Source organism: Seriola lalandi, unplaced genomic scaffold (assembly GCF_002814215.2).
Source record: "Seriola lalandi dorsalis isolate HSWRI2012SDOR001 ecotype SW California unplaced genomic scaffold, Sedor1 jcf7180002054224, whole genome shotgun sequence".
Taxonomy (NCBI): domain Eukaryota; kingdom Metazoa; phylum Chordata; class Actinopteri; order Carangiformes; family Carangidae; genus Seriola; species Seriola lalandi.
This window is the reverse complement of record NW_019524777.1, coordinates 63,124-80,819: the sequence shown is the minus strand read 5'-3', so window position 1 is coordinate 80,819 and position 17,696 is coordinate 63,124. Positions and strand designations below refer to the sequence as shown.

At 40.6% G+C, this 17,696-nt stretch overlaps 1 protein-coding gene across 1 annotated transcript in view; it reads left to right on the top strand.

Annotated features, from left to right (window-relative positions):
• Positions 1-17,696, top strand: part of ncanb (neurocan b) — a gene marked incomplete at its 3' end in the record, with an annotated part of 86,558 nt that overhangs the window by 18,649 nt on the left and 50,213 nt on the right. The window contains exon 2 of the mRNA XM_087173444.1: positions 15,895-15,977. Coding sequence (XP_087029570.1) covers positions 15,905-15,977 — 73 coding nt within the window. The remainder of the gene's footprint in view (positions 1-15,894; positions 15,978-17,696) is intronic.

The following is a 17,696-nucleotide window of genomic DNA, read 5'->3' as shown; positions in this document are numbered from 1 at the left end:
GGGGGGTGGGGGGGTTTGGAAGGGCTGAGACGGAGATAACAAGTCACTGGGAAACACAGTCTGGCTGTGAGATATGAGGAATTTCATTGAGGGAAAACCTTTATAAAGGTATATAATACTTAGAAATACTTGTTTACTCTGAATGTGGGCTACGCTTTCTGAGCGTTCCACCAGATAAAGGCACCAGCTTAAAGGGATAGTCCAACTGTTAAATATTGTTAAATAACTTCTTTATTATGTGTTAAAATATTTACTCTTTACAACTGGGAACCATGTTTGTTTTGCTTTCTGGTCGAGAGTTACACAGTATGAGAATATAAATACCACTCTCACATTTGTAAGGTAAATATAAAGCTACAGCCAGCAGCTGATTAGCTTAGCTTAGCTTAAAGTCTGGAAATGGGGGGGAAACAGCTAGCTCTGTCCAACAAAAACAAAATCCAACTACCAGCACTTCTAAAACACACTAATTAGCATATTATCAGTCCAATCTGTACAGTTCCCAACCGAGAAATCATCTACCATTTAAACCCCTGTACAACGCCAAATTGTACAGAATAAATTAATGAGATATAACGTGATAATTTGGTATCCTTAGAGGTGCTGGTACACCAATTTTTGTCACTGTTGGACCAAGACAGGCTAGCGGTTTTCCAAGTTTTTATGCTAAGCTAAGCTAACCAGCTGCTTGCTCTAGCTTTATATTTACCTTAAAAATGTGAGAGTGGTATTTATCTTCTCATGCTGTGCTACCTTCTGCCAGAAAGCAAACAAACATATTTTCCAAAATGTCAGCCTCCTCCATTAAAGATCAACTATTCTAACTCATAATACAGTGTCAAAGTGAGGAGGAGCCTCTGGATATCTACGTTGTCGATTAAGAACTAAAATAATGACAGGGTGTAATTTATAGTGTAAACTTTGTAGCAGGGAGTAAATCTGGTTTTAAATTGATCCCTCTGGTAGAAGGCCGACTGACTCGTAATGACACTGCAGAAACAGCCTAAAACTAACAATCAAATGCACCTCAAATGAAACTACGCCCCTCTGTGAAATGTCAATTTGTGCTGGCCGCCTTGTCTTGATTTATGGAGCGTGAGCACAGTACAGGTGGCCTGGTGAATGCTCTGAATCCCACTCTCTCACATACACACACACGCCCTCAAATTAGTTGTCACGCCTGGACATAGCGAGCTGCTGGGGCCCCAGCAGGTAGCCCCATATTCTCAGACAGATAGGGCCAGAGCAGGCACCAGACAAATAAGTAAATAAACCTTGGCCTTAGGCAGGTCTCATCAATTCTGATTCTCTCAAATGAGTGTGCCTGAGAATCAATATACCTAGGGAATCCCAGACTGTCTCTGTATCAAACCAGGGAATCATGCTCGGACCGAGGCCGGACCACAACACTGAGTAATAAAACTTGAAATAGCCAGGCTGCCCCATCAAAGCCTTGCCAGCCTCTCTCACTCCATACTGCCTCAGTCTCTCCTGTTATCTTATTTTTCACCAGGCTGTGTTAACTCTCCCTGCATGCGTTCTTCTTCTCTGCATCACCCATGGCTGCTCTCTCGCCAGTTTCTCACACCCTCCTTATTTACACTTTAACAGCACTCTTGCTGTTTTGCTGCTCCTAACAGGAGACTGGAAACATCTGCAGACTTTCATGACTCATTAGCTATTCTAAGAGTGATTATTTAATAAATACAGAGCACACAGAAGCTGCCGCCACCATCAGCACCCTTGCTTTCTATTCACCCTCCCTTTCCCCTCCCCTGCCGTTCCTTTTCTTGGTTGCTTTGAGCGTTTGATTTCTTCCTGTTTCATTGTCACACTTAGATTCTTATTTCTCCTCATGGTTATCAAAGCACAGTGTCTTTCTCTGTCACACTGTTTCTTTTCTCTCACTGTCTCCATCTCTCCCCTGTCAAAATCAGCTTTTCTTTTCTCTGGCCGCTGCACATTCCAATTAGGGGTGGGCGGTATACTGGTTTCGTCACAGTCACCGGTGTCATGTTCTGCCATCACGTGGATTTTGCAATTACGTCATTACCTTGACAGACTCACACATGTTTTGGTTTTACCACACATACGAGAGAGATCTACTTTCCACGACACCTGATGAACTATGTCACACCCACAGGTTTTGTACAGGCAACACGCTCATTCGACTCAATACAGGCACCAACTGGGAGCCACCTGTGTGATGGCAGAACTTTGTCCTTATTGCTTCAAGGTTTCACTGGCACGCATGATGTATGGTTAGGTTTCTATTCTAAGAACTTCAGATTCGTTGTCTCCTATGGTATCTCTACAGTGGTATGTCAGCACTGGAGAATCGTCTGGCTGCACCCAACATCATTCTGCTATAGGCTGGTTTGCATTTCTTTAAACCAATCACAGTCATTTAGGGCGGGGCTGAGCCCAGGATGTGGCAACAGTTCCCCTGCAAAATAGTGTCAGAGGGAAACGTGTTTTGGTGGAACATTTGCACGTGAGGTGAGCACTGTCATTAAAATGGCTAATTCCCTGTAAAGAAAACTTGCCATTTTCAGGTTGCTAGCTCGGAGGATGTTGTTGTTTCCCATAGCAAAGGGGATTTTGAAAACGGGCAGGGGAAGCGCAAAGGAAGAAGAATGCTGTCTGGAATAGGCGCCCAATGGCAGAATTACACTCACAGCCTACATCCAGTGAGTCAGATGACAATTTATTTGATCTCTTCCTTCTGGCACTCTGTCATTTTTCACATATGGGCACCAACATTATAATTTTAATATCCAGTAAGAAAGATGTACAAACAGTTTAGTTCAGGAATTTGTTATTGCAAAAGAAGTAATGCCCTTATACTTTATTTTATTTGTAACTGAAATACTGATTATGTTTGCACTGCAGCATACAGTGTATTATACAACTTGAAATTGCATATTTCTTGTTTGACAATCGCATTGTGCAGTTTCTGTATAAATCATAATAGGGTGTGCAGGACAGTTAATACTAGTTTTCAACTCTGTTTGAACTTTAAAGTTTTTCAAATTGTGTAATCTAGAGACCAGGATTTGGTCTCCTCATGTTGTGTGCAGTCATTTATAGTTACATACTTCATGTGGGTTAAGATGTAAAACGTTATGTCAGCTTTAGGTTTCTTCAAATATCTAAATTCTTTTAAGTATCATTTACTTCCCAGTTTGTTAAATTTGTGATTTATAAGATCACAAATGATGTGGCACCTTTAGTTCAGAGGTGAAAAAACTTTGAACAACAGTAAATGTGAATAACCTTGCTCAGATCCAGGTTGTTTAGCAAAACAGATCACTCACAGCTAAAACAACAGCATGGCTGTTACTACTAACTTTTAGAATGAATCACACTACATTTACTAATTAACCTACATTATGGGGCAGGTTACTCCTCCCAAAACACATGTAGGCCAGGTCTGAAACTCATTTTCATTCCTATTTTGAGCCAATAAACACTTCAGGGTTTTTTTAAAATCATTTTTCTTTCTTAAGATATGTTCTCTTACATTGCCAATTTTGAGTAGAGTATCCATTTTTATTTTCAATAACATTATATAATATAGTCTGTGTGAAAAAACAAAAAATAAATAAGTCAATGAATAAATTTAAATATTGTGGTATGATCCACCCTTAGTTTCAATTCCATTTTTTTCAGTGTACTTTGACACTCCTCATCTTGTCTCTGTCTCTCACCAGTTTTTAAAATCTTTTTTTCTGGCCATTTTCTCTATTCGAACTTCATGTCATTCTCCTATACCTACAATCTGGTAGATTTTATCAGCGCTGAACTATTGTGAATGTCTAATCACTAATCTCAGTGTCATTTTCCTCTCTTTTCAGTCTGTCAGGAACTCAGTCCTCTTACTCTACGCTCCTCCTTTGTTCCATTTACAGACTAAGATTACCTTCACTCCGCCTTTCCACTGCAAAAATCCCTCAGTCACAACTCAGCGCACATGCTATCTGCGAGTCGCTCATTTATTCCATGTATAATGGGATCAAGCCAATATGAATAGTGTAGTAGAGATTATAGACTTTAAAACAGAGGTGTAGAATTATGCAGTTCTACTGTCGATATAATCATTCTAGATAAATTATGAATGAAAATTGGAGTGAAACTTTTAACATTTGTCAAGCGTTTATATTACCTATTTAGAGTTCAATTAATCACACTTCTCAGTTGTTTCAAACCTACATTATTAAGAAACTGTTTTATAAAGCATAAAGAAAAGTTTAAATTAGAAGAATACTGTAGCTAGTGGAGTATTTTCATTCAGCAGTCACAGACACTTATTAATTTTTCAGAGGTGGTGGGTGTATTCTTAAACACACATTCTTACATTTTTTAATGCCTCTGCAGTTTACTCTTTTCACTTTTAATGTTTGAATTTCACACATAATTGTTTTAACGATGTAGCTCTATGGATGGCCATGCTGATTGGTCAGTCCCCGACTTTGGTCCGTGAATTTTTGTACAGTCATGGTCCCCAGATGATGAGTCCCTCTAACTTTGAACCTCTGACTTCCTCAGTGCAAACATAAGATTGGCTTCAGGTTTGTGGTTAAAATTGAAATGCCTCAGTTCAGATCAAGCCCCCAGGAATGTAGTATAGTGCTAGGCTTTGAACCCATTTAATGTCATGGCCAAATCAGTTACTGCAACTTCCACACTCATCAAATGATGCACACTGACCCAAAAAGCATTTTTGTCATACACGATCAGTGTAAATGAAGTAGCTGTAGAACTGGGAAAAAAATTTTCCATCAGAATTTGATTCATTTGGTCCAACAACATTTGGAAAGTTGAGAAAAGCTAGAATAGCCAACAGGAGGCTTGGCTTGGCTTGGCTTGACTTGACTTGGCTTGGCTTGGCTTGGCTTGGCTTGGCCAGTAGAAGTCTCCGACATGCATCTAATGCGTTCACTCTATGGGGCCAAAACCATAGAAGCGTGGAAACATGGTGGACACTTTTCAGTGTATGTGTCAAGTGAGAAACTTTCATAGGAATGAATGAATGATGAAACATAATAACGCAGGTTAACCTGGGTTAAAATGTAATTATTTTGTTTATGGTACCTGCAAAATGAATGACATTCAGTCTCAACTGTACTTAGTGATTAATGATAATTAGCAAAAACTAGCTTGCCAGTATACTAAATTAAGATGGTGAGCATGGTAAACGTAATACCTGCAAAACATCACAATGTTAGCTTTGTCATTACCGACATTAGCATTAAGCCCAAAGCACTGCTGTACTTAAGTGAAGCCTCACAGGGTTCCTAGCATGGCTGTACACTCTGTCTTTACTGCCTTTATTTGAAGTTAACACACATGCATGTTTTTTTTTAACCACAAAATGTCTACCTTGGAGCCAGTGTGTTTAGCCGTTAGCTGTCAGTCAGCCAGCAGCTGTTAGACTGAAGGTAACAGTGCACAGTCCAGTCTGTCTGAGTCGTCACTGGTGCAGAGGCTCCATCTCAGGTGGCTGGAGCCCTGGATGAGACTTAGCACATACACATAGATCCTGCCAGTGTGAACATGACACAAATACACCATCTGTCTGTGTGCATGCTGGTGATTTGATGATTTGGTTGTCTGTGCAGCACATTCATGTGTATGTGCTCTGTGGTGCCTCAGATGGATATCTGTATCTGGCATCCAGTGACGCTGTGATAGTGATGAGATGCAGACTGATTTAACTGTCCATCAAAGCAGCAGATTCCCCCGCCACTGCACTCTTGTCTGTTTGCAAGTGTTTATTAATGATATAGAGGCCACAGACTCATGTGTCCCAGAGTGTATTCTGTTTATGAGATGATCTAAAGAACAATATACAAGTGGATTGGATGGATGTTGTAGCTTGAAAAGCTTAGATATTGGACAGAAGAGGAAAAAGACACACACTCACACACTAACTTGGTGTCATATAGGGGTATCTCTGAATGTATATTTCTCTAATTTTCCTCATACAATCCATCTCTCCCCCATTGACCCCTCACCCCCTCCTTCCTCCCTCCGCTGCCAGGCTGCTTCTCAACTTCCTTGGGAAAATACAGGAGAAGATTAGATGAGTTCCCTAAACGACAGGCAGCCTCATCCCTCTGTTAATTAGTCTGGTCTCTCTGTGTGGCTGGATGGCATGACAAGGGAGGTGGAGGAATAAGGAGGGGGAGGGAATGTGGCAGGAAGAGGATGGAGTATTCGCTGTTTTTAGCTCATGCATAGTATATTCTTATTAGATGGCTTTGTGACTTGACATGCACAGCAGAAATGGTTGTCATAGATGTTACCCTTCTTGTCAGGGTTTATGGGTCCATCATGAATCACCTTGCGCGTGTTCAGGGATAAAAATATAATTCCAGTCTGTATTTTCAAGATCCAATTTTTTTATCTTATTAAGGCTATCATCATGACGCAATTCCACTACAAGAAAATAAACCATAGTATTTACTTGTCACTCTTTTCTGTACTCCACAAAAAAATCTACATACCTACACGGCTGCAGGTAAAGTTCCAAGCTCAAAACAGCTCATGACATTAGACATAATACAATCCAGCTGATCTATAAGCTGCCGCTGTGTTTATTGTGATGGGGGGGATCTGGTGCAGTATCATGATTCAAAAATATTTCAATATCCACTCTACCTGCCCAGGTAGATAAAATCCATCAGTTTCAACTTAGGTAAATTAAAAATTTTACAGTAGAACACCTTATTTCACGCTTTTCAAATGAATTCATTTTTGGCCACACAACTGTTTGAGCTGCATGCGCTGCAGTAACAGAGGTGGGGCAGTGGGGACTAGAGGCTTCTCTGTGTATGCATCTAATTGGTATGGCCTGCATGTGAGGCATTATGGGAACAAAAGTAGCATCTACTGACAAGTCTGCATGTGAGGCATTCTGTAAATGTCTCTACAGGAAATAACACTGGTTATATTCTACCCCTCTAAATGGCATGAGTCTCTGCATACTGAATTGAAGTGAATCATAACCGCTGTATCATGATACCAGATTGCTGTGCTAATGCACGACCCTGTTGGACAACATGACTAACCTCTTATTTGTTTACAGATTCACTATCCGCAAACATGGGTTTATTTTTTTATTTTTTATTAATGTTGTGTAAAGTCATATCCATAAAAATAAAGAGCGATTTGCAAGACAACTAGACCATGGGTTCAAAAGAGGTGGCTCACTCGATCACAGTTTAATGCACAAGAGATGCATATTTTCTCCTCAACAGAATGGAAGTCACAAATGTCACCAGGCCCATAAACCGGCTGTAAGCAAATCACGATTATGCAAAGCCTGTTTCACGGGTACAAATGGATTCACAAACTTGTAAATATCACTTCACGTATATTTTTGTGTAAAAAAAAGAAATTGAAATGTGTATTTTCAAATGTGTATTTTTGTGGATATGACACAACACAAACAAAAAAGAAGAAGTTTGTGGATAGTGGGATATTTGTGGATCATGGTACACATTTGTGGATTGTCTTCTGTGGGTTACAAATAATAAAGTCCAATAAAAACTTCAATAGATAGTGCGGGTTCACTGACCGACTCCCAGGCCTTTGCCCCAGTATGATTCAGTGTCCCTGCACCACTGACTTTGATTAACTTTACAGCCTGCAGTCAACAGTGAGGATTTAGTGAATGCCATATGTCCCTGGATCCTGCCGACAGACAAAGAGAGAGAGAGAGATATTGAAGCAAAGTGAGAGAGAGAATGGAAATACAGAGACGTACTGGCTGGAGTGGAGCGACAGAGGAAAGATACAATGTAGAGAAGAGAGAATAAGAGAGTGAGAGAGGAGCAGGGAGGAAAAACCCTGGCAGCCGTCCCAGTGAAATATGTCCCGCTCCCAGACCTGCTGCGATAAACTGATAAAATCCTTTCACCACGACCACATACAGCTGTATACAAAGTATATAGTGAAGACTGTGTGTGTGTGTGTGTGTGTGTGTGTGTGTGTGTGTGCTTGCTACAGTATGTGTGAAAGCTATTGATAAAGAAACAACCATGACACAGAAAGAAGCAATATATCTTACAACTGTCACGCCCAGCTATCAGTCCAACTTTAACACAGATGAGTGAGACTGGCCAATATTTAGTTAGTCTCTGTTTTCTTTCATTTTATTCCAGTGTATGTGATTTTTTTTACAGCATCATAATTCAAATCCCACATTGTGTGTTTCGCTTTGTTTTGGTTTAGTAAACAATGGCCATTTAAAAGATAATAATTTAAATGATAATTTGAAAGACGTAATTCATTTATTAATTAGAGAATTGACAGAAAATTAATTGTCAACAAAGTTGTTCATTTTAAACAAAAATGTTCACAAATATTCACTGGTTTCAGCTTTTAAAATGTTTGAAAAGATTTTCTGTGTTTCTCTGTTTTATATGATTGTAAATTCCATAACTTGACACAAGAGCAATCTGATGATGTCACCCTGGACATTTTTGACTTTCTTATTTTTTATTACAATTTATTGACAAATCATAAAAGAAATAGACCATTCAAAACCATACAAGAAGCAAAAAGCATCCTGCATTCATATTTGTCCTCCATCCACACCCACATAAGCATATGTGTACACTAAGACGGTCCTTTGTCCACGTGAATCCCGACGGTATTCAACGCTCTGCGTTTTAAACCCTTGTGTACAAAGTGTCAAAACTATTCTTTCCCTCTACCCTCGTCTCAAGCCACATTTATATTCCAGGCGAAGACAAGCAGGCGGCGAAGGGGACCTTGATGTGCCCAGAACAAGTTTAACATTTGCCACTGTATAAAGTGGCTTTGCAGCCCAGCAAATGAGAAGCCTCAGACATTTGAAAATTGCCTGGCCACCCTTTCTGCACGTAAAAAGCTTTCTGTCACCTCATTTTTCAGGAGAATCTCTCTCTCCGTCCCTCCCTCTCTCTATCCCTGTACCTTTCCCCTTCCCCTCTCTGTTCTCAATACTGCATCTTATTTTTTCTCCATATCTTTTCCTTTCTTTCTTTCTCGCTCTCCATTTCTCACTCTTGCTCCTTTTCATTCACATGTGCTGGATGAGCTCGCCTTTTCTGGCCACAGAGAGCGAGGTAATATGTTTTTAATGAAACAAATGGGTGATATTCCACTTCTCGCCGGCTCCTTAACAGGGTGCCTGCCTTTGTTGGCTGTATGCTGGTGGGTAGCTGCATCGTATGAGTAATGGAGACCTGGGTGGCTTTCAGCTGTAAGTAATAGGTTTCTATATAGTTCTGGGCAGCCCTGGAGCTTATTCCCACTCTGCACCATCAGGGTGCTCAGCAATGTCACCCCAGCTTTGTGTGGTAGAACCTGGTCAGTGTTGTGTGGTACACAGCCTCTCTCTCTCGTTTTATCTCTCCTTTGACTTCTGAACCATCATGCTTATTTAAAATTGAAAAGCAAATGAATAGACACATCAAGTCTTACCTCAAGCACTTAATAAAAACACCTACTGCACTATGTGTGTGTTCGGGTATGTGCACGCTGTGCAGTAAAACACTTAACTGTAGTTGACAGCACTTTTCAGCTCCATAGTGATAAGACTGGAACAAGCACAGTCCCATCCTTCCTTTCATCCCTACGTCCCTCTTTGGCCAACTCCTGATTAACTGCAGCTTTTCATTTGAGCATGAGGAGCTCCTCATTCATGTACAGCAGAGCATATTCATAGTAATCTGTATTTGTGTATCACCTTTCAAAATAACAATGACAGAGCACTTTACATAAAATGAAATGCATCAATTGCAGTTTAACAAAGAAAAAGTGAACAATAAGAAAATAATTGGCACCATTACAATAGAATAGAACCAAAACTGCTATGAAATGAAAATGCTGTTAATGAGTACAACCCCTTTACAAAGAGCATTCAAGTGTGTCTTGAGTTGAGCTGTATGCACAGATGTATGCACTAATGAGTTTATATCATGTGCACGCATTCATATGTGTGTCTGAGTGTGTGTCACTCACACAAGCATCTGTCCATGCCGTTCACACTCCATTCACACTCCAAGCCAACAGGTACATTTGCATTCCCATAGGTATTTTGTACATTGCATATGCGATGTTCATAATATTGCAGACTTCATTATAATACAGAGCTGTTGCAAGTTCTCCTCCCTCATAACCTGCGTCTTTTTCAGCCTCTCCGGCAGTAAGGAAAATGTAATTGGCTGAGCGTGCACTTTGTGTGTGCGTGCATACGTGTGTGTGTGTGTGTGTGTGTGTGTGTGTGTGAGATGGAATGAAACTGTCTCTGGCTTGCGCTATGTGTCTAAGCCCATATGGTGGGCTCTGAATCGGATGGCAATTTCTTATTTTTTGGGAGCACTGCCATTTTCCCTCACACTGGTCTACCAGCTCCCATTCCCTTCCAAGCGTGCACATACAGCGACCGGCATCAAGGGAAATTTATGGCTGCGTTAGATTCCCATCCCTCCTCACCCCCCATCAACTCATCCCCCTCTCCCACTTCCTCTTTCTTTGAATGTCTTTCTCTGAACATCCCACCACCTGTTTCCCTTCCTCTTTCTTCCTCTCGCCACCTCTGTCTTTGCCATGTCTGTCTCTCATCTCTCGCTCCTCTTCCTCCCTCTCTCTTTATGGATGGTAATTGAGCAGTTCAGTGAGTTATCAGTGACTCATCTGAATTAGCTTCTGCACAGTGTGTTCTGTTCTGGCCCACAGCTTTTTTTGGGGAAGGGAGAACTGAGGTGTCCTGCTGTTCCAGCTGGAATATAGCCGCCCACTCAGCCATGTTTTTCATTTAGGTGCTTTTAAACTGTAACTCCTTAGCAACAAAAGAAACCACCCTGAGGATGCTGCATGCTGTAAGAGAGGAACAAACAGAACCAGCCCTGTTTGTGCAGAAAATGTGAAGCACTAAAGCCATTTATGTATGACACAGTGTGACAGGTTGCTAAAACCTCAGTAATATCCTCTTGGAAGGAAAACAGTCTTTTGTCACTCGAATGGTAGCCTCATTTTTCACTCTAAGGGACTTAAACACACACATTGATGGGACTAACTCCCCCTGTGAAACCAGTACTATTGTGTGTATGCATGTGTGCATGTGTGCTGCAGGAACAACAGCAGTGTGCAGCAATGGAGTGACAGACAGGCAGCCTGAGTGATTAATGAGCCCTCTTAATAAAGTACCACAGTGAGGAAAGAGTGACAGAATAATTTGAGAAAGGCAAAGAAAAGAAAGGAAAAGGGAGAACAAACGCAGAAAAAATTGCGAGTCATGGATACAGATTGTGGCAGACATAGATTGGCAGCTAAATTTATCCAAATACAGATTGGCAGAATAAGGTAGAAGGTGAGATTAAGATGGAACGACAGATGGGTTGCAGCAGACTTCTCCATGAAAGGCTGAGGTTGCCCCGTAAAGGTCTTTTACTGGGACAGAAAACAAAGTGCGACAGCTTGGCTCTGGGTTTTTCTTCTCTGTCTTTTTTGTCTGCCTGTCTGCCTGTTACCATCTAGCTCACTGTGTCCTGGTATATCGGCTATATCTACAGTATCTGTGACAGGCTGGATAGGGAACAGTGCACTTGTCTGACATGTTGAGATCTGGTTGGATCTTTCCAGCTGGTATTACACGCAGCAGGAGTGCTCATACTGACTTTCAGTGGGAGATCCCTCAGCTTAGGTGTGGAGGAGTTAGTTTATGAAACAGCACTAAAGGCTTGAAGTCTATGGCTCTGTTCAGAGCCGCCTACTAACATACTGCCGACTACATATTCAGTGAGTATGTACTGCATACTACTAAATAAATTAACGATTAAATATGCCATTGCCCAGCTGACTGTTCATCCTGAAGTATACAGCCAGTTTCCCAGAATGCAGTGACAGGGATTTCTGGCAGGGATTTTAAAGCAGGCTAAAAGCTGTAATTTTTTGCTGATAGGGCTGCTATTATGTCAGTTTGATTTTTTTTTTTTTTTTTAAGCTTTCCAATGTGTGGTCAGTTTATAACTAACGCCTGTTTGTAAATCTACTGCAAAGTTTTCAGAGATTCGGGAGAGCTGCTGCCCGTGTTTACTGTGCCTCAACGTACAGAGCAGCGCTTTGTGTCATTCGAATATTATTTGACCACATACAAGTCAACATTACAATATTACAGTTTGGTTACTCACATTTGTACGCTTTGTATCTGTTGCTGGCTGGTGGCAGGACTGTCTGCCTCGCACTCTGCCATTGTGCAGTCTGAAGAGACGCAATGGGGGCAGTTGAGTATGTCAAGTAAACTCACGGCGCATACTCCGAAAATTCTTGCTAATCTAGATTACATCTGGGCATTTCTCACGTACACAAGATCCACATTCTATGCAGTTGAAACACACTACAGACTCATTTTGATGTCATACTTATTATGAGTGGTGTGTTAGTAGGGGGGTTCCAAACACAGCCTATGACAGTTGATAGGTTGCTAATCCCCGACACTGTAGTGTCTGCTGCTGTGTCTGTGAAGTTTTCGCTCCGCACATATGCATTTTATACTGATAACAGTGGTTAATTTAGCCCTCAAAATTCTTAGTAATTGGGTCTTAAATTTCAAAAATCCATCCTGCATTTTCAAACATCCTGCAAACTGTGGATGTTGCCTGCTGCTGAATTTAGACTATAGTATGTGGGTGTGTAATGTCAGGGAGGACACTCACAGCATGTTGTCCATCCCATGCCTGCTTGAGCGTATATACAAGACTCATGCACGGATACACACGCACACACATACACACACACACACACACACACACACACATGCACGCACACACACACACACAAACACACACAAACACACACACACACACACACACACACACACACACACAAACACACACTAATGAAACTTTGTCCTAGAATTCTTGTAACTGCTGGAGTCCTATTGTGGAGATACTGTGAAGAGATAACACTGCATCTCAAAGGAAATGAAGGGCACAGAACTGACAACACAGAGGTCAAAGCCTTAAAATGAACCTCTGGTGTGCTTCTGAAGAGGCACTGAAAAAAAAAAGGAAGAAAGGGTAATTCAACTGTTGAACTTTTAATTCTGTGTATTTGTGCGAGCTACAGAAAATGCCTTAATGTAAAATGGAAGAGGAGGCAAGAGAAAGCACTCAGTGGGGAAAGAAAAGAGATGCAGATTAAGTGCTAGAGAGATGATGGGTGGAGAATGTATAAAGGGAGTACATAATAGCATGTTCACAGTAAACATAGCTCTGACCCTGAGAGCACATGAGTACCTGCTATTGTACCTGCTATTGATGAACTGAAGACTAAAAAAGAGGAGAAGGGTTATGAACCAGTTATAAAACTGTGAAAGGGAAGAAAATGCAGATTCGAACACAAAATCAAACTGTGACTCAGTATTTCACTTAAAGAAGCTTTTCATGCTGGTGAGGCTGAAGACTGTATAATAAGAAAAAGCCAAAGCAGCAGTCCAGTAGACTTTTTGTCTGCACAATTTTAATTGGTAATTTATGAAAGTTGCAATACAACGCCCAAGCTGTCATTTAGCTTCATTTTTAATAAACCAGATTTTACTTTCTAGTGTGATATCAAGTCTGTTCTGCATCTCCTAATTAAATAGGGCTGTCCCTGTTGAATTTGACTGTGTGAATAATTTGTCAGAGGCCCAGTTCTGTTGTCAAATAGTCATGTTTATTCCCTTTTTGTGACCAACCACAAGCAGCACATTAAAAATGCTTCAGCTACAAGGTTTTTACAAATTAAGTATTTTTGGTAAATGAGCAAAATATCCCGAATATAGACTTTGATTGTGGTACCATGAAAATCATTTTGAAGACTTTTACTATGTTTTTTTTTTTCTTTTTTTTCTTGAGGAATGTCTTCATTAGCATTTGTCAAAATAATGTTAGAGTTAAGTGGCAGTTGGCAGCCTTCAATTACTTGTGAGAAGATAGGTAAAACAGTTCAGTTGACACCAGTTTGGCCAAAATTGCTCCTTTGCAGAGTGAAGACTGCAGTTATTTAATTACAGACAGTATGGTCACCCTTAAAGGGTCATTTACCACCTGTAAAATAGCTGATTTTAAAATCAGAAAATTTTTAAATGATATGTGAATTTATGTGGTTTTTATCTGTGAATCTACACCAAACACACAGAGACCTTTTAATCAGCTTCCTTTCCGCTGTGGCTCAGCAGAGGTATTTGGTATGAGGTCAGTATTTTTGTCCTTGGCTGCACCTTTTGAGATTGACTCAGAGTGACCAGCGCTGCTGTAACTGACACTGGCTATCTTTGTCCAGCATCTCCACTACCAGCCGCCAAATCCTCTTCCTCCCCCTCAAACTACTCACCTGCCCTCAGGCCCCGCTCAGCCCGCCACGTCTCCAGAGATGCCACATTCATGATTTTCACTCGGGGGTTCTAAGGGCCCACAGCAGGGGCCGACCTACCTCATTTGGTCTCTGTCCTCAGGCTCTTGTGACACACACACATATTAGTGTGGATAATAGTCAAATATACAAAAATAAATGCACAGATTTAGTGCACACGCGCAAGTGTTAGGAAATGAATTCAACCTTGTTTCCATTTCTTGTTTCCTTTCTTGCTCTGGGCTGCTGGAAGCACAGCTACAGATAAAACTGAAAGGTTGTGAAGACATTTTGTCGAGGAAAACATTTCAGTCTCACAATATACACTGAGATAGTCACTTCAGGGTGTATTTTTTCACATCACTTCCCCTGAAAAATTTAAGTGAAGTCAGTATGTGCAAAACTACAACAAAATTCCCCAATTACAACGAAAAAAGAATCTAAATAAACCTATCCGGACATACCATACAGTAGATGGCTAAAGCCAACCTGGCTCTTAGTGCTTAATGTGACTGCATTGATGTTGCTTTGATATTTTTCTGCTCGGCTGGGTTTTCAGCATGCCGCGTGCAACAAGGGAACCCGGAGGTCCATCATGTTAGATTTGGCTCGAGTGCTGTTATCTGGCTGTTCGTGTTGCTGAACTGCAACAGTATCTCTTCCTGTTGTGCAGTGTTGTTTTTCTGCACACACCAGAGTTAGTATTCTCTGTTAATCCCCCATCACATATCAACAAAAACACTTTTATTTAGAAGATAAACAAGCTGTAGATTTCATCTCCTATATTGTTGGCAGCACCTGAATCCTTACAATGACAGCACTTCAAGGTTATTTAAACTTATTTCATCACTTGGATAACTTTGAGGTTGGTGGCTCAGCGTTTAGCACTATTGGCTCTATGTTAGCATAGATTTCAAGCCAGGTGGTTTTGGAGAGCATGAGTATAAAGAGAGCATCTGCGTCTATAAAACAGCCTGGGAAAGTTGCCATTCTAACACAGTCAGTTTGGTTTTTCTTCTGCCTTCTCCCCTGTGCATGCTGGAGTAGGTTTTACTGCCCTGCGAACCTGAATAGAAATAAACTGGTAAGGACAATAGTTAAACGAAGCTCTTTATATTTCATTAGGGACAATAGTTGTCTGTGAAGTATTGTGAAGTGAAAAGATAATACCATATTTCTTTCTTGTACTTGAAAAAGATTAAACACAATGGTCACATCATGTCAGGTTTATTTGTATAGCTCTTAAAAGCCCTTAATCACAGTCTGAAAGGGCTTCAGAGGACTTCATCACACCCACATTATGAAACAGTAAATTAAAGTGAAGAATGAAATGACAACCCTCTATCTGAGAAAAAGGGAAAAAAATATCCCACGAAAAGGAATTACCACCAGTGACTCATCTAAGTGTACAGTGTGTATTAGAAAAACTTCACAAGGGCAATGAGTTGATTTCAGTTTCCTTTGTGTACTCACACTCCCTCCCTCTCTCTTCATCTCTGTCTCCAGGTGCAGCAGGATGCAGGGCGTACTGCCTGTGTGTGGACTGCAGCCCCTGCTGGCCCTCCTTCTGCTTCAGACTGCATGCTGTGGTGAGTCCTCATTAAACTGGAGGCAGTCCCCGTCACCTGACCTACAGCGTACTGTACATAACTCAGGATAGTTCGACCAAACATTTCTAGCAACTACCTCTGATATAAAAGCGCATCCTATGTGCAGTCACTCTGCCACATGAGTCATAGTAGTAAAAATTAAATAAAGATCTGTATTTAAATTCGAATATAATATCCTGAAACCCTGGTTGTACAGCACAAAGGGAGGGCAGAGGGACTGGATGAGAGGCAGACTAACGTGATAAAAGTAATCAACCATGTCCTTTGAATCAAAGCTAAGTTAAGCCCACAAAGCCATACAGCAAGCAATCACTGTCCTCTGTGCAGCGAGCGCTCGAAGTAAGAAAAACTGCTTCATTTGTTCAGAATAATTCCAGTCTCAGGTATCAGTTTGTTGTATGTTTGTCTGTACCTTGAAGGCCCTGAAAACCTGGTATTTTTCTTGAATATATAGAGTTGCAACTAACAATTTTTTTATTATCGATGAATCTGCAGACCGTTTATCATCAGTTAATCAATTAACCGTTGAGTCTATAAAGATCAGAAAATAACGAAAAATGTTTTGTCTGACCGACAGTCCAAAACTAAAGAAATGAATGACTTTATTATAATGTAAGACAAAGAAAAGCAGCAAGCGCTCACATTAGAGAACCTTTTAAATAATTCCTAACTAAATAGCTGCCGATTAATTTTCTGCTGGTCAGTTTATCGAATCAATCACCTGAATAGTTGCAGATCTACATAAAAAATTCACGATTAAATAAGACAATCAAATTTAATAAACAAATTCCAATGTTGCTGAACTCTAATTGGTACATGGGAGAACAAACCAGTGTGAAAACCTTTGAGAAAATCCCGGTGTTTGTGTTTTTCTCTTCGCTTTTCTCACTTCAAACCAGTGAGCTAACGGGAGAAAAAACACAAACACAGAGAATCTCTTAAGTGCATCAACCATGTCGTTACTTTGGCAGAAAATTGTGTCTTCATGTTGGCGCACATCACTCATAGTAAGAAGCTCACTGAGAAGAGATTTTAGGACTTTTAGACCCATGTTTTGTAACTACTATACCACTATTATAACCCACTCTAACCAACTGTAGTAAACAGAGGCATTCCTGATGGAATGACCATGAATGACCAAAATGAATGACTCACTTAAACAAATCCACAAATGAATGGTCACAATATGTGATTAGTAACTGGCAGTGGCGGTCTGTTGTGTCGTGGGAATCAAGAGCACCTTCCCTCACATATTAGACTTGGTCACACTGACATTCTCTCTGTCAGTCTGCCCATTTCTTTCCGTAACAGTGTGTATATCTGGAACACTTGACAATCCTTCACTACTTAGCTAGCAGCCCACTTACTCCTCTCGTTTCATCTGCTCATAATTACCCCAACAGCACTTCTAAGAAGAGGCGAAAAGATGACGTGAAGAAAAAAAACAAAGCTGAGATCTCCGAAGCTCACATTCATCCTCTCAGCCATTTTTTGAGAGATGGAAACAGTTTTGATATTTTGTTAAATCTTCGAGATATTTATTTCTAATATATATTTGCAGAGCTCATTAAAATTCACTTTGATTTGGCTGAAAAGCTGGAGTTTAGGATCTTAATCCTCTCATTATATGTCAGCAAGTTATCCAAACTATGGAGAGAGATTCAACATTTTGCATTTGTTGGCATATCGTTTTTACTG